General features: G+C 40.4%; 1 protein-coding gene across 4 annotated transcripts in view; it reads left to right on the top strand.

Moving 5' to 3' along the window:
- GABRG3 (gamma-aminobutyric acid type A receptor subunit gamma3) overlaps nucleotides 1–22208 on the top strand; it is a 363647-nt gene that overhangs the window by 31653 nt on the left and 309786 nt on the right. For all 4 annotated transcript variants that reach the window (XM_072135692.1, XM_072135690.1, XM_072135688.1 and 1 more), the window contains exon 3: nucleotides 20266–20333. In XM_072135692.1, the coding sequence (XP_071991793.1) occupies nucleotides 20266–20333 (68 nt within the window). The remainder of the gene's footprint in view (nucleotides 1–20265; nucleotides 20334–22208) is intronic.

Below are 22208 nucleotides of genomic sequence, written 5' to 3'. Positions count from 1 at the left end.
AGCTGTGGAAATCCTGAATGTGGACCATGGGGACCAGACCTTATGAAACGTGGTAATTTTATCATTATCTATAGCTATAAGCTCTTCCATTCTCATAATATGGTTAAGACAGTCAACTAGCTCTGCCTTAGATGGCGGAGAGAGGGACCTCCAATGGCGTGGTATAACTGTATGAGCAGCGCTCAAAAAATGTCTAAGGAGACCTTTCTTGGCTTTTGCAATAGAGTATGGGAATAATGATAGTAATGCCAATTCCGGGGAGAGAGAAATCACTTCCCCACTAACCTTCTGATATAGGTCCCCAACCGATTCCCAAAACCGAGCGATTATAGGACAGCTCCACCAGATATGTAGTTGTGAACCTATATCAGAAAGGCAACGCCAACATGAATCATCCACCTCAGGAAAAAAATTTATGTAGTACTGTAGGACATCTGTACCACCTGGAAAGTATCTTAAAATTCCTCTCCTGAAATCTCCCAGAGATCGAGGACTGATGAGTCATAGAGATCATTTTCTTCCTCTCATATTCAGTGAAGGAAGCCCCTATGTCTTCTTCCCATTTGGTCATATAAGGCGGGGGCGGAATAGAGTCAGTGTCTCCTCCTCCATCTCTGAGCAATGCGTAGACCCAGGAAATAGTGTGTGTGGGGGGGTTGGATTGTACAAAAGCTTCTTCAAAAGTTGTTAACTTACGACTAAGTGACTCAGTCGGGCCTAAAGAATCAATCCCTCTTGACAGGGAGTTATAAGCTAACCAGTCTCTACCCTGGGATAAGGATAAAGTTGTCAGTGGTTGTACCCCTTGCGTCGAGACCACGTCTCGTACTCGCAATATTGGTGGTGCTGTGGGAAATAGTCTATAGAGTCTAGGTTGCGGTATATTAAAAGAGCGATTATATGATACGGGTGTCAACGGGCCGATAGGAGAGGATAGAGGCCATCTCGATAACATGCGGTCCCAAACCTCCGTCCAGTGTTTAAGGAAAAAGGCTTCCTGCGGCAACTTAGGGCGTTTTTTAGAGTGTAACCAGACAAATGCAGGAGGTGGAATCAGTGACATAGAGGCTAGTAATTGCACCCAAAGCTTAGTGTTGGTATTGTGATGAAGATCCAAGACACAAGTGCTAATTACTACTTTATGGTATATTTCAAAATCTGGTAAACCTATTCCCCCTCTAAGTTTGTGACGTGTTAATAGAGAATAACTAATGCGGGGACGTTGTCCTTTCTATACAAACCTAATTATCTGGGATCTGAGCTTACTAAAAAAGGATCTTGGCAGTGGGATCGGCAATGCTTGAAACATATATAGGATCTTAGGGAGGGTATCCATTTTGATCACAGCTGACTGTCCAAACCATAATAAAAAAAGGGGATTCCAGCCCGATAATTCTCCGACTAGGGATCTCATTAGTTTATCATAATTGGAGGAAAACAAATCTTCCGTATCTGCCGTCAAATTTATTCCCAAATATTTCACGGAACCACCACTATCTTTGAAAGAAAAGTTTACTCTCGTGATATCCCAGACTGTCTTAGGGATAGAGATGTTCATGATCTCAGCCTTATTCATATTCACCTTAAAGTTACTTAGAGACCCGAAGGTTTCAAATTCCGATAATATGCTGGGGATAGAAATGTGAGGGCTAGATATGTACAACAGTAAGTCATCGGCATATAACGATAGCTTATAGTGCTGTTGTCCTACCTTAATGCCTACTATATTTGGATTTCCACGTAGGGCCACTGCTAGATGTTCCATTGTGAGTACATATAATAAAGGCGATAGAGGGCAGCCCTGAAGCGTACCATTAGATATGTCAGATAAGGTCCCATTCACCCTAACCCAAGCCTAGGGGCGACTATAGAGGGCCATAATTCGTTGGAGCATAATTGGACCTATACCAATTCCCTCCAAAGTAGCTCTAAGGAAGTCCCAACTGACCCTATCAAACGCTTTCTCAGCATCGACCGATAAAAGGCACAGCGGGAATCCCCTAGATTTAGCAAACCTGGTTAAAGCGATGGTTTTGAGGGTATTATCCCTAGCCTCTCTGCCAGCTACGAATCCGACCTGGTCGAGATGTATTATTTTGGGTAATAAAAATTTTAGCCTAGTGGCTATTATTTTAGAATACAATTTCAAATCAATGTTGATTAAAGAGATTGGCCGAAAGTTTGGGACCTTGCCAGGTTTAGGTAAGACGGAGATATGAGCCTGCAAGGCCTGAGGTGGAAATGAGCCTCCCCTAGCAATGTCCTTGAAGACTCTTAACATGGTAGGTGAGAGAGACTCTGAGAATCTTTTGAAGAATCTGGGGGTAAACCCGTCCGGGCCTGGGCTTTTGCCATTTTTGAGTTCTTTTATAACAAAATCCAATTCCTCCTGAGTGAAATCCGACTCTAGCTGTTTGATATTTTTTGCTAGTAAGGAAGGCAAGCCATGAGCTGCAATGTATGTCTTAATTTTTGTCCATTTATCGCTAGCTGCAGAACCCTCAAATTTGGGATGAATATTATAAAGTGCAGAGTAATAATTCTGAAACTCACTTAGAATTTGTTGGGTTGTGTGTATTTTTGTGCCATTTTTAGCATTAAGGGACGTGAGATAAGAGGCCCTAGTTCTGGGATGTAATGCCCGGGACAACCAACGACCACATTTATCAGCATGTTCGTAGTAACCTCTATATAGCTTTTCTCTTGCACAGAATGATCTCTGGTCTAGAAGGCCAAGCAGTTCCTGTCACGTGTTAGAAATTTCTACTTCAGTAGAAGCAGAGCATGATTTTTTATTGCACACTTCAAGCTCATATAGGCGAGTTAGTAAAGCAGAAATTTTAGCTGTGTTCGCTTTTTTCAAATGCGAGCCATGTGACATAAAAACCATTCTAATCTTGCATTTCAAACCCCCCCCCCACAATGTGGGTGAGATTGAAGGATCTTCTTTGTAGTCTTGTGCAAATCTATACAGGCGCTGCTTAACCTCCTCTACACATAGAGCATCGTTCAAAAGATTTTCATTAAGTTGCCATGAAAACGCCTTACGGGGGGTGGGAAATACTGACAGAGCGAGGAACACTGGGGCGTGATCAGACCAAATGATCTGTCCTATATATGATTTAGTAGCTAGTTCTAAAAGTGGGTGACTAATAAATATCATGTCTATTCTACTATATGACATGTGAGCTGCGGAGTAAAAGGAATAATCTCTAGTGTGTTGGTTTAAAGTTCTCCAAGAGTCTACTAGAAGTCGTTTTTGTAACTCTTTCCTGAGTCTACGCACCGCTGCAAAAGAAAGGGATGACTTACCAGAGGATGTATCGACTGAACAGTCCCATACCCAATTGAAATCTCCGGCCAGGATGATCTGGGAGGATTCAGCAAACGAGTCCAAAGACGTTAGGGCCTCTAAAGCGAAGGCTACTTCACCGTGAGTTGGGAAAGTACATGTTAGCCAGGGTATAACACTTAGCTGCATAAGAAATTTTAACAAATAAATATCGACCTTCGGGATCGCTGTATGATTCCAACACTGTTGGAGGGAATGAATAGTGAAAGCCGATGGAGACCCCTTTCGAGCGGCCATCTGGGCCCGGTGCATATAACCATGTATTATAATAGCGATCTCTGAAGTGTGGTGTTTTATTCCGCTCAAAATGGGTCTCTTGAAGCATCACTATCTTAGCCCGGTTTTAGTGCATAGAGTGGAGTATCTGACCCCGTTTCTTGGGGACATTAAATCCTTTCACATTAAATGTACATATTGCCAGATCTGTCATCTTAGAAATAATCAAAAAAGAGCAGCAGAAATTCGTTAAGCATTACAACTAGCCCTAAACTGGATGTAGGGTGGGTAGTAAGGTGGGAAGAAAGGGCAGGAAAGATAGGGGAAGACAAGACAAGCCAGACATAGATAATAACAATTAAGACAATAATGCAAGTAATAAAACTCCGGTCTGAGCAGAAACATTCTAATAAACCAGCGTCAGATCCTGCTAACGCCTGAGTATCAGTCTGGGGACGTAGAAACATATGGTGAGCTATAGCTTCCCTGTGTCCCGAAACCAGACCCGCTCCCAACCTCCAAACAGAATAAACCTCCCCTCCCATGAGAAGGAAACACTTGAAAAAAAAACAGTAACGGCAATGCCGGTATGACATAGCATTGGATGTCTCACATAGCTAGGAGGGGACATAGGTCAAACATATAAGAGGAACACCCCCCCCCCCCCCGCGATGCACGGGAAAGGGAACATCCTCCCCAATTATTGTAACTACACAACATGTTAGCTTATGCTAGCGAACCCGGAAAGCGATCAACTATTAACTGAGTGATGACAGTTATTGTGATGATCTAATCAGGTGGTACCAGGTGAGTTCCCAGTAGAAGGCTTCTTCTTAGGTGGTTTTTGAGAGGGTGACCACCTTTCACGATGAGGTGGCTCCATTGGTTGTGGTAATACTGGCCAGTCCGGTATAGCTATCATCGGTAACTCCAATATGCCTAGGAACTTAGGTAAGTCCCCTAAGTCACGAAATATCGCTGTCTTGCCTTGATGCTTTGCGATTAGCTGGAACGGATAACCCCAGCGGTATTGAATTTTGCGGGATATTAGCTCCCCTAAGAGGGGACGTAGTGCTCTCCTAAGTTGTAGAGTGCGGCGTGCCAGATCAGGCAAAAAGGTGATTTCTTTATCCAGATATAGCACATGCTCTTTGGTTCTGGCAGCCCCCATTAACTGTTCCTTCATCTTGAAGAAATGTACTCTGCATACTACATCCCTGGGACGTTGGTTGTCCGCGGGTTTCGGGCCTAATGTGCAGTGAATCCTGTCCAGCTCCACCGAAGGAAGTGCTGGGTCATCCAATAATTCAGCAAACAATAATTGAGCCACCGAGTCCAATTCTTTGGCCTCAATAGATTCGGGTAGGCCCCTTATGCGGATATTATTCCGTCTATGACGGTTTTCCAAATCTTCCTGAGCTGAGAAGATGTCTCTTATGGCTAAGGAGTGGGCCTGCAATATCTTGTGGTGATCCGATATAGTGTCCCATATGTTATCTTGCCCAGTCTCCGCATCTGCAATTCTATGGCCCAGTTGTCTCACCTCCTGTTTCACTGAGTCCACCTCCTCCTTCTCCTGTTTCCCATAAGGTAAGAAATTCCGGGTTCGCCCAGGTATGGAGGACAGCGGGAGTGGTCAGGCCCGGGAGCTCAGTCTCTGCACGTCTTCACTCCTCCATGCGCAAGCCACGCCCCCTAAAAGAAGATTTTAAAGAAAAGAGGCAAGATGAAGTGCCAGGATCAGCACGAAATGACTCGTCCCTGAAACCCTTCCTATTCATAAAATTCTTCTCTCCCTGTAACGCATGCCATTTTTAAAGATGTAAGAATAAAAGAAGATTTTTAAAGAAAGTGATGAGTGCCCACCTTTTCTTCTCTCGTCTAAATTATGATGAACAAGTTCTGAGATATATTGAATGAAAACCTCTTCCAGAGTGTTCTGAACCTCAGACTGGGATGAAGGTTCTCCTTCCAACAAGACAATGACCCTAAGCACACAGCTAAAATAACAAAGCAAAGGCTACAGAACAACTCTGTGACCATTCTTGACTGACCCAGCCAGAGCCCAGAACTAAATCAAATCAAGCATCTCTAGAGAGACCTTAAAATGGTCACCAGAGTTGACCATCCAACCTGAGGGAACTGGAGAGGATCTGCAAGGAAAATAGGGTCTGAATACTTATGACCATGTGCTATTTCAGGTTTTCTTGTTTAATTAATTAGCAAAAATATCTACATTTCATTTTTTTCTGTCAAGATGGGTGCAGCGTGTAAAAAAACCTTTTTTTGATCTTACCAGTTGACTGTAATGAAACAAAGAGTGAAATATTTAAAGGGGTCTGAATACTTTCCATAGGAGTTTCTATAGGAGTTAATAACTGGGATTATACTCTAAACCAGTGATAGGCAACCTTTTGAGCTTGGCGTGTCAAAATTCGCCAAAAAACTGAGCATAACTCGGGTGGTGTGTCACCTCTAGAAAAAAAAACTATGGTATTCCCATAATCGTTTCGACCCATGGAATAAATATAACATGATTATTAGGCTTTACGGTGAACACCAAAAAAGTAAAAAATCCAGTACAGAATTGATGCTTTTGTACTCCTGCCCTAAAAAATAGTTCCTACATTTTCAACAATAGGAGATACCAACCCCAAAAGGGTAACACTGGAAAAAGCATCTCATCCCACAAAAAAAATACCGTCCCATGGCCCCAATAACACAAAAACAAAAATTGTATAGCCTACAGAAGGGGCCAATGAGGAAACAAAAATCCTGGCAGCTGCAGGGCACTCCTTCCCTTCTGCGCCTCGCTGTGCGCCCATAAAACAAGTAACGGCCACATGTGGGGGGTCTCTGCACTCGGGAAATATTGCAGAACAAATTGTATGGTGGGTTTTCTCTTTTTATCTATTGGAAATGTGTAAATTTTAGCTTAAATGAACGCATAAAGGCACAATTTGACACCCCTAAAGCAGTGCACATTAACCCCCGCTAATGCCCTTAGTCAGAGACAGGACTGGCAGTGCTCAATTCCTCAATTGAGATCCCCCCCCCCCAACAAATAACAAAAGCAATGTTTTAACTAGTTTTGTGTCCTGGGAAGTGCCCCCAAAGCAGTGTACATCACATCACAGCACAGCCTGGTAGAGAACTCAGTAAATTAACTTACACAGGCTCTAACGACACCTCGGGCCTCCGTTACTCCTTGTGTGCAGATGTTCCCGCGCAGGCACAGCACATTTCGCCGGGGCTGCTCTGTCTCAACGCTCTGACGTCAGAGCAGGATGGGAAAAAAGGAGCAGGCTGTATCATCGACCGCCCGGCTGAACGAGCACCCACCCGCCCAACTGAACGCCCACCCGCCCAACTGAACGCCCACCCGCCCAACTGAACGCCCACCTGCCCGGCTGCACGCCCGGCCGACTGCCCGCAGACACCGGTGACCTGCCACCGACAGCCACGCCCAGTCCGCCCCTGCAATTTTTCTCTGGCGGCCACGTGTCAGCGAAAATGACAGTGCTGACACGCTTGTCATAGGTTCGCCATCACTGCTCTAAACCATTACATCTTAGAGTAGTTGACTGCTAACCCAGGTGAGCTGAGAGATTTTAGTGCACAGAGGAAAAATCAGAGTTTCACATATTGAGTAATTTAAATTATTGATCATGCAAACCAAAAAATTATTATTCATATTTGCTACAGTCCAAAAACACTAAACCATAAGTGCTAGAATGGCAGATAATTTAGAAGATAAGTTTATACCTGTTCCTTATGTTTACCAAGATGTACTATAACTATTTTTAGAAGAGCATGAAGCTCTAAAGATTAATATGACATATTGGGGCAGATATATTATCGTATATGCGCCAAAAAAGTGTCAGGAACTTATGTTTTTTTAGGCGCAAATGTCTTGTGGATCATTTATAATGCGTTTGCGCTAGAAAGAACAGATGTTTTCGACTATCCCGAGTCTTCCTTTTTTTTTGGCGCAAGTGGGAGTGGCCTATATTTTCCACATCAGCGGCTACATTTATGTGGATATTGTCGGCTTTTTAGGCACAATTTATGGCTCAAAACAGACCAGAAAAAATAGTCTGATATCAAAAGAAAAAGAAAAACAGGCTCTGCACATGTAACATTTTGTGGCACACCTAATTTGTGTCACTATTTTTATGTCACACGACTGATTAGTTCTGTCAGCGCATTAATTACTTACAGCCATGCGCTACTTTAATGCATCGGGCTATGCTGTCCGTAGTCGGATGCCTACTGTCAAGGTTGCAACAGAATTAATAGATCCTCCCCCATCATGTAAAGCAATTATCATGGAATAGTAGTTCAAAAAGAAGTCAAGTAAGACTCAACCACAGTGGCTAGACGCAATTGGAGGAATTCATTAATGCATGGTCCGACAGTGCAGACTCATCCTGTGACAGATTCATCATTGTTTGAGACCATCGAGTTCTACTTTTAGACCTGCTTTTAGCTGGTCTAAACTGTGCGTCAATGTGGCACTCCCACTTAATTTTTTTGGCACACCGACAAATTTATGCCCAGCCATGACCACACTTCCTTTAACGGGCAAGTCAGAAAAAATGGTCTAAAAGCCTTCATAAATATGTTGGAAGCTGTTTTTTGTACCAAATTACACCAGTAGTGGCATCATGAATTAACCAATGTGTCTAATTATAACTTCTAATATATAATATTAATTATAACTTCTAATATATAATATTCATAGTCCTGATCGAAAATCCAATCTGTACAATAAAAAGTGTATTCACAAAACAGAATGGGAGTGTGGCCCAATTTCTTCTGTGGTGGTGCTCTAACTATAACAGCAGCAAAAAATACAGCTCTTCAAGATATCGATACAACAAAGATTAAAGCAGAACTTGGCACTCGCGATCAGTAGTTTTAAAACTTCTTTCTCTCCATACCATCCTTATAAAAAGCATGCAACAAACACAGATAGAGGGTATACAGCAGGGACCACATTAACAGGGATGTGTCATTTTGAAGAATCCTTAGTGCTTCATCTTGCAATAGCTAAAACTTGTCTCACATTGATTATAAAACACACCCTAGAACCCCCAACATGTTTCTCTGGCAAGCCTGTGTCAGCAGGGGATAGGGACTATTATAAGAGTAGACCCGGTTCACCTGATGAAGCTGTTTTAGTAGCACTGATCCCCTGGTGAACCTGGGTTGCCAGTGAAATATGTTGGGGGAGGGGGCTTCTAGGTTGTGTTTTATAATCAATGTGAGACACGTTTTCGTTATGAGGGGTGCCTGTGACTGCAGCCTTGCACTCTGCTGTATTTAATACATTAGTTCAACTTTCTCTAGTGAGAGCTATTTATTACAGTTTAGGCATGAATGGTCTTGCGACATAGTGTTGAAAGCCAATTATATAGCGACAGGCAGTCTTTCATTCAGTTATAATAAGCTATACATATAACTTCTGTATATTTTTACAATTTGTAAATAAAAGTATTATTACCTTAGCAGCACTATAGGGCGCCTTGTGAAACTAATATGTTGCAATTGTGGTGCAATCACGATGAAAAGTTACAAATAAACTCCAATCTAGAGCAAAAAATAGTTTAGCAGGGGATTCAGAAAAATGTGTGACTTTTGCAGAACTGACCCCCTAAAATCATTGACTGGATAAGCATATGAGACATGGTATATTCTAGTCTTCTTTGCAAATATTACACTGGAAAATCATAATCCCAAGTAAAAGAAATATTTTTTACATCATGTCTTAACCTCTTCTTCTTCTTCTCTATGCAGACATTAAATCAATCAATGAGAGAAGTGAAAGCAACCCCTTGAGATAAATGACTACGATGGCAGATAGTTAGAAAGATAGAGAAATTAGGGAGCCTGCTGACAGTTCATAGGATTTACAATGTTTGAACATTATCATCCCTAACTGAGATGTGGAAACTGATTGATGGAGATCTGAAATTACAGATCTTTATACTTGGCTTGGCTTTCATGTATTAATTTGCTCTAAACTGGGAAGCAATAATCCTCGTAATGACAACACATGATTTATGCAGTTGAGGTATTGAGCATGGCCCTAATTTTTCCTGGCAACAAAAAAAATTGTGACTCTATGATACAACTTCTATAATACTATACTTGCACCCTGATTTATCTATAGAGATCATGAAAAACTGGGAAAGGGTATCTTTAAACTACATTGATATGTAATCCCTGACAAACAGATCTCTTTTTTTTGCATTTTCATTTACAAGACCACTGGCAGATGATGACTTCTGTCCTAAGGATCCCGTCCACATTATATATCCATCTAGGAGTCTTTAATCATCCTAACAAAATGAGCTTTGTACTGCCTCTGCCTACAGGTTTAGGTTCTACCTAGTCATTTTGCATTCATGCAGTTTGGAAACCATATACTTCTCCATAAAATTCTTTATTTTCCCTATTAGAGATGAGAGGTTAGAAACTTTTTGGTGGCCTATACCGACTAAGGCATGTTTTTTTCTTTTTTAGTCTTGCCAATCCATTACCCATTCTCATGTAACCCTAGATCTACTCTTCCATGGACTTTATCTATGATTTACTGATGACTGAAGTCATTATGGATATTAATACTACGGATTTCAAAGCCAGACCAATTTGTTCTTTTTCCAGGTATTCCACCCCTTGCCTAGAGAATCTTTACATTCACTGCTCTGTGTCTTGTATATTTTCCTTTTTAACAGTGAAACCAGATATTTGTGTAAATTTCAAAATATTTTAAGTCCTCATCCTTAGAGGAGAGCAATTACCAGTATATTAATGCATACCAAGATAGCATTAACAGATTTTTTTTGTCCATATTAAGTTTACTGTGGGGAGCAGAAACAGGAGCACAATGACACTAAACTCCCTCCTAGGCTCTACCTGCTTGCTTATCCTAAGTGATGCCAGACTACTAGAAGACAGTCAGTCCCTACATCAAATTAAAAACACAAAACACAAGGACACATAACAAAAACAGATAAGAAAGTTCACCGACAAAGTTCGGGTGACAACAGAGAGGGAAGTGCAGTACAGAATCACTAGACAGGATGAAGAACCGAGAGACCAAGGCAAAATCAAAGCAGGGAAGATGAGGAGCTGAAAACATTTAACCAGCACAGAAAGAAGGCTAAGCAGGAATGATAAGTGATCTTAGACTCCAAGGTGATTATTGTGTCAGATCTCATAGATTAGACAGCACAGGATTGTAGAGTTGTCAATCACCTAGTGTTGAGTACTCCTGGAACAAGCCAGATTGCAGGACAGAATGCCCAACATATGTGATGCTGAATTGAAGCAGCACATCAAGTAAACCCATGTTCATACAATAGAAAATAAGCAAGACACAGGGAAAATCAGGGTCTCCTCAGTTACACACTGTAGACCAAGGAAGATGAACTTCAGGCAAGTCTCCTTTTTAAAATGTTTCTCGGACCCCTATTCAGCTGGTTATACCCTAGCCAATGTGCCTTGGAAGGATCTAAATTCACAATGAATTACCTCTATTGAAAACTTCAGATTAGGCATGTTGAAATCCAGTTCCCCTGTCACTTTGAATATAAAAAATGCAAACACAAATCAGTCATACATATTAGAAGGTTAGCCAGACCTGATGAATTTGTCATTTGGTTTATATTTATCACAGCCACGTTAGGAGAATCTTCTTTCAAGCTGGTGTTGTGCCATGCATGACTAAGGATGCAAACTGCATCTGGGATAGGATAGTGGGTATTTATACTCTACACCAATCAGACACTAGCTTGTGAGAAAGTGACTAGAATCCCCAAAACGTATCCAGCCTGATCACAAGGTCAAAGAAGACACTCTAAGGTCACAGTTTTAATCTAAAGTAAGAGCTCCATATAAGACTGGAACCACTCATCTGTGCCGGGACCTTGCTACCTACAGCTCCAATGTAATGAAAATACATAAAAGTTTCATTGCAGCAATATCCTGCCAAGGTCCAGACCATAAGTACACAAAGCCAGTCTGGGACGCCGGAGCTCATGTTGTTCAACACTGAATTACAGCACTTTCTCCACTAGTTATAAGTAAACATCCATCTACTCGAACACGAGACAATCTTTTCAGTTCACAAGGAAGTGTCTTTCCTTAACCAGTGGAGACTTTTTTCTAATACCTATTTACAATATCTTTTTACATTCTTTGTGCCGACAAACAGTGGCTAAAATTGGACGTTACTAAGCGTATTGGCAGTGTATCTGCTCATGCACTGCGTCCAAACTGAGGTTCACCTACTTATATGCTGAATGTTTATGCATGCTTCATACAGGCGGTCCCCAAGTGAAGGACACCTGACTTACAGATGACCCCTAGTTACAGAGGGACTTCTCTGTCCACTGTGAATATCTCTGGATAATTTACTTTAGTCCCAGGCTCAAATGATTATCTGGAAAGTGTCTGTAATGAGTTACAATTATCAAATATGTTCAGACTTAGGCCCCATGCACACTGAAAATTGTCAGCGCAAATAAGTCTTCAGCATTTAGGTTCCACACACGCGCCATTTGCATTAAAATTCCCCTGGTTCTTTTGCCGGGATGCATTTAAAGGGTTAATATCCAAGATCAGTGCCAGCTCCGTACACGAATATTATAAGCAGGATGGGGCTGGGGTTGAGCCAAACCTGGACCCGATCTGTGCAGTCCTTTAAATCCACTCAAAAGTCCATTTATGAGATTTGGGAAGGGGGATTAAGAAGGTTAAAGAATAGAGATGAGCGAGCACTAAAATGCTCGGGTGCTCGTTATTCGAGACGAACTTTTCCAGATGCTCGAGTGCTCGTCTCGAATAACGAGCCCCATTGAAGTCAATGGGAGACCCGAGCATTTTTCAAAGGGACCATGGTTCGGGAATAAAATGTGTTATTTAATTGAAAAAGAATGTCTTCTGATAAGTTAGCAGATGTATGCAAACATCTGCAATCTATTCTTCACTGTCCCGCGCGTATATTATCTCCCGACAAGTTAACAGATGTGAAGAACAGTGAAGAATAGAATAAAAACAGTGACCACAGGATCATTTAAGTGAAAAACGCAGTGAAAAACACAGTGAAGAATAGATTACAGATGTACGGCACATCTGCTTACTTGTCGGGGTGATACGCTGTCCCGGGATCCGCTCCTCTTCTTCCACTGAAGTCTCCCCGTGCTGCCCGATGTCTCCCCGTGCTGCCCGATGTCTCCCCCGTGCTGCCCGATGTCTCCCCCGTGCTGCCCGATGTCTCCCCCGTGCTGCCCGATGTCTCCCCGTGCTGCCCGATGTCTCCCCCGTGCTGCCCGATGTCTCCCCCGTGCTGCCCGATGTCTTCCCCGTGCTGCCCGATGTCTCCCCCGTGCTGCCCGATGTCTCCCCCGTGCTGCCTGATGTCACCCCGCGCTGCCCGATGTCTCCCCCGTGCTGCCGATGTCTCCCCCGTGCTGCCCGATGTCTCCCCGCGCTGCCCGATGTCTCCCCCATGCTGCCCGATGTCTCCCCGCGCTGCCCGATGTCCCCCCCGTGCTACCCGATGTCTCCCCCGTGCTGCCCGATTTCTCCCCGCACTGCCCGATGTCTCCCCCGCGCTGCCCGATGTCTCCCCCGTGCTGCCCGATGTCTCCCCCGTGCTGTCCGATGTCTCCCCGCGCTGCCCGATGTCTCCCCCGTGCTTCCCGATGTCTCCCCGCTGCCCGATGTCTCCCCCGTGCTGCCCGATGTCTCCCCGTGCTGCTTGATGTCTCCCTGCTGCTTGATGTCTCCCTGCTGCTTGATGTCTCCCTGCTGCCGTTCCGCGCGTATCTTCCGACAAGTAAGCAGATGTGCCGAACATCTGTAATCTATTCTTCATTGTGTTCTTCACTGTCTTTTTCACTTAAATGATCCTGTGTTCACTGTTTTTATTCTATTCTTCACTGTTCTTCACTGTGTTTTTTTAATTAAATGCTCGATCTCGAGCAGGGGAAATACTCGTCCGAGCAACGAGCCGTTTCGAGTACCTTAATACTCGAACGAGCATCAAGCTCGGACGAGTATACTCGCTCATCTCTAGTTCTTACAAGTAAAACATCTGCAAACATGTGTAATATTTTTTTTTTACAATAAAAATACTTTTATTCAATTTATTTTATTAATTTATTGCTCGATCTCGAGCCGGCGAGATACTCGTCCGAGTAACTAGCCGGTCCGAGTATGCTAATACTCGACCGAGCAGTATACTCGGACGAGTATACTTGCTCATCTCTATTAAAGAACTTGCCCTAAAATGTCCAATCTACTTTTTTTTTTACAGGCTAGGACCATTTAGTGTTAAAAATGCAACACATAATACAGCAGACATTTTGAAAATATTTATTTTTGTATCTTTGATTGGACAGTGAGGGATTCATCACTGCATTTTTTGATTTCTTGACTGGACAGATGTGACAAAAAAAAGTCCCAACTGCAACAAAAAGGTCTCAAAAAGTTGTACAAGAAACCAGACATTGTAGTGATAAATTCCCCCACTGTTAAGTACTTGGGAATAAAGATTCATTTTTAGCTAATTTCTTTAACTGCCTATATACATCTTAGCCTCTATCAGGCAAAAAGTGACTCTTTTCAGTTCATTTGTATGTAACTTTGGAGGTGATTTTTCTTTTACAGGTAAATTGTCAAGATTTAACAACAAAGAGTGAATTCCAAAGATTAATTTCCCTACCCTATGTATGGGGGTTGGTAATTTAGTGGTGTAAAAGCTGGTGTCCCTTTCAATGTGAAAAACAGTCAGAGAAAGTAAATATAAATACAGGCAGTCCCCGGGTTACATACAAGATAGGGTCTGGAGGTTTGTTCTTAAGTTGAATTTGTATGTAAGTCGAAACTGTATATTTTATAATGGAAGTTCTAGAAAAAAATTTTTTTTTTGCCCCAGTGACAATTGGAGTTTCAAAATTTTTGCTGTAATGGGACCAAGAATTATCAATAAAGCTTCATTACAGACATCTTATAGCTGATCATTGCAGTCTGGGACTATAGTAAAGCATCCAGAGAGCTTCACCAGAGGTCACAGTGGGCAGAGGGGTCCGTCTGTAACTATGGGTTGTCTGTAAGTCGGGTGTCCTTAAGTAGGGGACCGCCTGTAATAGTAATATAATGTTTAATTTTCAATGGTAATTAAACTAAAATGTATTTTAATTTGCTTGATTTTTAATATCAGTATTTAAAAGTGTAAGCACTTTAAATGTTATCATTTTTTATTCTTATGGCTTTTGTTTTAAATATATTAAATATATATTTTATCTGTACAGCAATTATAGAAATAAATGCTCTACAAGTAGTACATTAATTCATCTGAATGAAAAACAATGGAGAGCCTGATATAAATGCTGATTGGCCGGATTTGATTAGTCTTCTTCCATTGTAAGCTAAAAATATTGTATATTTACTACTTGTCAGTGCATTTAATCATGCTCTCATTAATAGTCTGTTCATTCTTGTAATTTATGACTTTTTGCATAAAAGTTTCAGCTCTTATTATTTGGCCGTGAATCAGTTTTAAAAATTGCTTGTAGTACACGATTTTATGTGTTGTCGCCAAAGTTTATTTGACTGGTCAGGAAATAAAATATTAGACTTTTTCTACTAAATCAAAAACCGAGTTTATGCATAAAGTGGTGTTATCTTTATATACAAGACAGAGTACAAATCCTCTCTTCTGTTATCTTTACATGCAAGACAGGCTAAATCTCTCCCCATTTACAACTCAACTATTGCTAGTAATTCAGTTGCTTGCATTTTGATAAAAAAAAGTAATAAATAAATGTCATGCTGCTCTTCCTGAAATTGGAGGTAACATACAGTGCCAAATCCTTTTTTTAGATTTTCACATTCAAGTTATAATTTAGTTTAGATAATTGGAATGCAGATTCTTTTTCAGGATCATGCGTGATTGCTCATAGTGCTTCATTACTTTTTGCTAGATATTTATGTTCGTTTGACTTTTCATTTACAAATGGTATTAAAATGCGACTCTTTCTATCTTTGTCAGTAACATAAACGGAATGACAAGCAACTTGCTGGATCTATCTATTGAAATATACATTTTTTAAATATTTTTTTATTGAAGCCGTAAAATTACATACATATGTCAATATCCTATATAGGCTCAGTTTTGTTTGTTACATAGAAAAAAAATAACATTTTCAACATTTACTAACGAATAAAACACCTTTAACCCCTTATCAACATGCGCCGTAATAATACAGCGTACGTCGGGTGCGGATACATGGAGAGGGCTCACAGGCTGAGTCCTCTCCATAGCCAGTAAGTCCTTGCTGCATTTTGCATCCCTGCAATTGCCACCACCAAAGATACTGGCGGCCTTAAAAAGATGGCTGCGCATAGGTGCCACCATCTTGCCGGAGATAGTCACTCCCTGTGACAAAATCGGGGAGCGGTGATCGGTCGTCATAAAAGCCTCTGGTCTTCCAATGACCGTGGCTGTCTTGCTTTAACCCATTCATAACAATGTGCGATTTGCACATTGTAATGAATGCGGTGGAAAATCCCTGCATACTGCCATATCAGTAAATGATAGGATTGATCAGACACCCTCCATTCTTAACTTTTTTTTTTAGTTGTTTGGAGAATAAACTTAAACCAGGGTCATTGGGATGTTGTTTATCTCACCAACTACTATTAAATACCTTGATATCTGCTAGGGTCTCTTTAAGCTGGAAGGAAGCAGAATCTCTTTTGCAGCATAATTATGTCTGCTTGGGATTTAGCAGCATCCTTCCATATGGCATTCCTTCTAAAAAGTGAATTTAGCCCGTTAACGTTATTTGACCAAAGTTATAGCAAGGCAAATAAAACTAACTTTGGCTCAGTGCACAGCGACTGGTCTTGCCCAGGCTACACATTGGTTCTAAGTATTTCAATTGATATAATTGCCTTGTGCACACTCACAGTACAGATTAAGAAACATAAAAAGAAACAAGGGATAATAGAAAATTACCTCTGATTTAGGTACTAAGAAAGTCACAACAGGTTGAGAATGCCATGTAATTGAATTGGGGTACAATACACCTGTGTACTCTCCAGGACCTCACAACATACGTCCAGTCTCAGAGAGAATCCTTCTGTGATTCTTCAGGTGGTGGTGGGCCTTTAGATGGGACTTCCATAACTTCGATGGGGATGTGTACCTCAAAGGGGAAGGCCCTCTTCTGGGGTCCTCACAACAATGGTCGCTCCATCTTTGTGGACCAGAAGCTTGGTAATATCTTGAAATATCCCCACTTATGTGTAATGGCTGTGGCTCTTAATGCTGTGGTTAGCTAGGAGAACTGTCAGTGTGCCTGCAATACGGCTTGAGAAAGATCCGCAAAAATTTGTATGTCCTTAGATGGAGGCGGGAGTGTCCTTGTTTTCCTGACAAACTTCAGGCAGAAGAGCTTTAATTATGTTGGTTATATAGGACTTAAGTTCGGCACAAGGAACTATCTCGGGAAAGCCACAAAACTTTCCGTTATTCTGCCTGTTTCTATTTATTAAATCAACTAATTTGCATTTAATGGCGGCCACTTCATCCTCCAGCTGGTGATGGAAGTCAGTTCCTAGTAATAGTTCGTTAGCTTCCCCTATTCTGGATTCCAGATAATCTACTCTGCCAGATATTACCTCCACTGATCCATCAATCTTATGGGCTAGGAGGGATAGATCAGTCTGCAGGTAGCTTTTGAGGGACAGCATAATTTATTTCATAAAATCCTCTGAAGCTGGTTGGTTAGAAGGGGGTATAGAGGCAAATGGATCTATGTTGGTCACTGTAAGTGAATTGACCACATTACGCTGGATTAACCTGTCTGAGACTAGCTGAGGATATTGTTTCTCAGTTCTTGCTGAGGGCGAGGTGTATGCTGACCATGTGGCTGGAGCTATCTTGTCTGGTTTTCCCACTTGGGGGATGTCCCTTCCAATACCTGCCATTGTCGCCAGGCAAAAGCCCGGGTTACTGCCAGCAGATCTCTGGGATGCATTGGGGGCCATAGAAGATGTCAGGACGCAGACTTCCGCAAAAACTTTTACCCATAAACTAACCACAATCAAATGACTGTAAAATGTTAGTAGTTAGGGCTACAGGGATGGAAAATTGTGGGCATTTGGGATAGGGAGAGGACAGCAGAATTTTACATATTCAACTTTAAATGACAGTAAAGCAGAATTTGACAATTTCAAATTGCAATTTAATTACTGTGAAATTTGCCAATTTTAGAATTTGGAAATTTGAAGTTTAAATTCAGGCACTGCAGAATTTTACCATTTTAAGATAAAATTTGAGTACTGTAGAATTTGACAATTTCATGTTTAAATTCAGGTAATAAGTTTTTTTAAGAGTGCAAAACCACATTAACACTGGTGCATGGGATCCAAGCCTGGTTCATCTTAATGAATGTGAGGATGTTTGTTGTATGACAAAAATAGGTCTAAGACTGGTAGTGTAAGTATGAAGAAACACTGACATGAATAGGTTTAAGACTTCTAGTGTTTAGGTTTAAGTTAGCAGTGATGGATACTTGTAAAACTGGTAGCATGAAGTAACACTGAAGGAAATATGTCTAAGACGTATAGTGTAAGTTAATTGTGATGAAAATACTTGTAATTCTGGTAGTTTGAAGTAACACTGACACAAATAGGTCTTAGACTGATAATGTAAGCTAACACTAACACAGATACTTCTAGTAGTGTAAGTTAACATTGATGCATTAACTTGTAAAAATGGAATAGTGAAGTAACACTGACACAAATACTTCTGAAGCTGAAAGTGTAGAATAACACTGATGCAAATACTTGTAACACTCATAGTATGAAATAACACTGACACAAATAGGTCTAAGACTGGTATTTTCACTTAACACTGTATGACGCTGGAACTGCAAACTATACAGAGACTTTTCCTGTAAGATATTGTTGGATGGTCCTGGAGCTGCAAACTGTACTGAGACTCTGCCCATAAGATATTGCTGGTTAGTGCTGGAACTGCAAACTGCACAGAGACTGCACTGTAAAGATATTGCTGGATGATGCTTGAACTGCAAACTGTAGTGTGCATTTCAGATATGCCTTAAAGATGCTGGAAATGCTAATCTTACTAGGTCTGGCCTTTGAAACTTTTTCTGAATATTACTGTAAATGCTAATAGTACCAGCACTGCACTATAAGTAGCTGAATGCGATTCTTCACAGAGCCCTAAAATGGACAATTATTCCAATTTCTTCCTGTCCCTAATCTCTTTCCCTAAGTGCCCTGAAAAGGGTGATCATTGGTATTTGAAAAGTATTTGGTGACCATACAGAACAACACAACAACGATTAACAGTACTAACAATAACAGAGGTCACTTAAGACCTAATCATAAAGGTAACTCCACTCTGCCAGAGTGGTCAGAGGTGGCCCTCACAATTATTGAATAAATACCAAAAACTAGTTGAAAAGAGGGAAATCCATGCCAAAAATGAACTTGTAAAATGGAGAAACTTTATTGATAACAAATTAATTCTTTAAAATGTACTAAAAAATTCCAGGAGAGACAATGAATGAACAACCCAGGTAAGGGTACACAGCTGCATATAGAGTAGTGCAAAGGGAGCGCTGCTCCTAATGGCAGTAATGTATACTGCACCACATAACAAAAACTCATGCCCAAACACAGAAGTTAAGCAGATAAATACTACAAGTAAACATGCAGTTTTTTGAAAAAATATCAGACCCAAACAAGGATGAAAATCTGTGAAAGGGAGATCCCGTGGACCACAGTACCTGGTGTTCAGCCCACGTTGCGAGTTTCAACCCGCTGGTCTTTCTCAAGGGGTGACCTTTGCACTACTCTATATACAGATGTGTACCCTTACCTGGGTTGTTCATTCATTGTCTCTCCTGGAATTTTTTAGTACATTTTAAAGAATTAATTAATTAATCAATAAAGTTTCTCTATTTTACAAGTTCATTTTTGGCATGGATTTCCCTCTTTTCATCTAGTTTTTGGTATTTATTTGGTGACCATATCAAGATAAACCAGCTCACTCACCTAGCAAGTCCATGGTTGCATGGATCATCTATCTACAAAAAGCTGTAATTCAATGAAGAAAAAGTGCACAATCAACAGCTTGCAAAAACACTGTGACCTTTTATTGTCCAATAAAACAACAAATTTCAGGTAGAAGAACCACCCTTAATCATGGCTAACACTTAAATCTGTTCACACGAACCAACCACATGAAACAAAGTAAATGATAAAATTTGCAAATGGAAAAAATATCATATAAATGTGCAAACACCAGTGACATACTTTACAAAGCTACTTCCTAAAAACAACAGGGATAGCTGTTATAAAACATAAAAAGCTAGTTACAATATAAATAGCCATATGACTAATAATGAAGTGCTAGGAATCATGTGACTTTTCTTTGGGCTCATCTATATTATTCATATACATTTTTACATCAGGATAATTTTTATTGGTAACATTTTCACTGCAAATATAATGAATACTATTAATAGTCCTAGTCCTATAATAGTATAGGTTTATAAATTGTATTAACAATAACCGATTTGAGTTCCAGAATGCCAACATATTACTTGCACCATGAGTAAAGTATATGTATGTTTCATTTTCCATAGTTAAACCTACTGTAATTGATGTGGACATATATGTCAACAGCATTGGACCAGTGTCTTCAATAAACATGGTAAGATCTAATTTATATTTTCTATAAATATTGATTTTAGTCATAAGTTGTTACCTGGTTGTGTAAAAGGAATATGAACGTTTAATAAAATGATTATTGATATTATGGAATTAACTTTATGAACTATAAACATAATAGTAATTGTGATTATTTGCATTTAATTTTATTGTCAGTGAGAACAGATATAAAACTCACAACTCTGCAACTTAAAGGTTATGCTTGTTATATATGCAGACATATATAGAACAGATTGTAATATTAACTTTCATTAAGTATAGAAGCTTCTCTGTGCCTTCTTTCTCCTGCAGTGAGCAGTGTATCTGAAGTCACACAGCATTGATATAACACACCAAAAGAGAAGAAAAGGGGTGGAAATAGGACCACACACCACCCCCTTAAGTCGAATTAGACAAACCCATAAGAAATAAATAAAGAATAGTGAAAAGTAAGGTATAAAAAAGTAGAAACTTTATTGCATATAAGTAATGATAACAACAGTGGTTAAAAGGTAGGCAAACAAATAGGGTAACAAACAGACAAAGAAATCTTACAATGGACCGGGTGTAACCATAATGTAAACAGGTGAGAAATGCTCATATATACAGCTAAAGTGCTTAATTAATGAGACCTGGAACGGTCAGCATAAATAGATTGAGCAAAAAAGAGAAACAGTGTAAACATGCATACAAACCACGGACCAAGGAAGAAGACACAGCCCCGACACTAAATGGCTTCCTCTGGGGGCAGCATTGATATAAGGAAAGGAAGATACAGATTAACTCTCTCCCCAACTGGATAATATTTCACTTAATGATTCAGCTCTGTAAGGAGAGCAGACTGACCAGTGACATTCTTTAAAGAGTTAAGTTATTAGGAAAAAGGAAAAAAGCAGGGGTAAAAGAAGGGCATAGGTAATTTTGTTAAAGATTTAGTTACATTTTTAAAACCAGCTTGGCAACAATCTTTCATAGACATGTGCTTTATATGTAATTTGCACATATAATCATGTAATTAATCATGAATAGATGATATGTGTGATTATATATCATTTATAACATGTTGAGATTTGTTATTTACCCCAGAATTATGTAGTTAGTCACAGTAGGAGTCAAGCCTTCTCTTTATGTTGGAACTAGAAAGCTGTGTTGGTACTAGAAATTCTGAAATTAATACTGCCACATGTTAAATTATTTGGTAACCTTCCTGTTACTTAACCTAATGCACGTGTGACAATTAAATCCGCTGTGTAGCTGCAGTGTCTGACCACAAGGCTGCGCCCTTCCCTATATCCGGCTTTGGGGAGATGGTTGTGCTCAAATGCTGCTTTATCTTGGCAAGGATGTTTTAGTATTTGACTATGGCAAATTATTTGATCCTTGCTCCAAATGAACACAAAGTTTTGTTACCTCTTTGATTGTTTATTGTTGTGTAGAGCAACAATAAATAGTACTTTAACTTGTGAAAGGAGCTTTCTCGGCTAGCTGGTCTTTCAGATTGAGGGTTAAAATGATAATGAAGGCTTACTTACCTGTCAAGCATTATTGTTCCCAATACCTCCAGAAATGGTAAGGTGAGCCATTTGACTTTTTTGCAATTGAGCTTCACAGTGCACCAGGTCTATGGGCATAACTGCTGGTTTACCCATTTTCTTCTTGACCAAGGTGGCTCTTGTCACCGTAGAAATAAGAAAACACTAGAAACAGAAAGTGCAGCCACATCCATAGCACTGCGACTATAAAAAAACCCCAGAAATCTGAAAAGTAGAAAACATATTTCCAGAAAATCCTATAAAAGGCCATTTTAAATTCTGTCTTCACTCGTGAGGTCATTTCGGACCTTGTTGACTACCTATAAGATGAAATAAAATATACACCA

Source organism: Engystomops pustulosus, chromosome 2 (genome assembly GCF_040894005.1).
Source record: "Engystomops pustulosus chromosome 2, aEngPut4.maternal, whole genome shotgun sequence".
In the NCBI taxonomy this organism is placed as follows: domain Eukaryota; kingdom Metazoa; phylum Chordata; class Amphibia; order Anura; family Leptodactylidae; genus Engystomops; species Engystomops pustulosus.
Note: the sequence above shows the minus strand (reverse complement) of the source record. Positions and strands in the feature narration are given on the sequence as shown.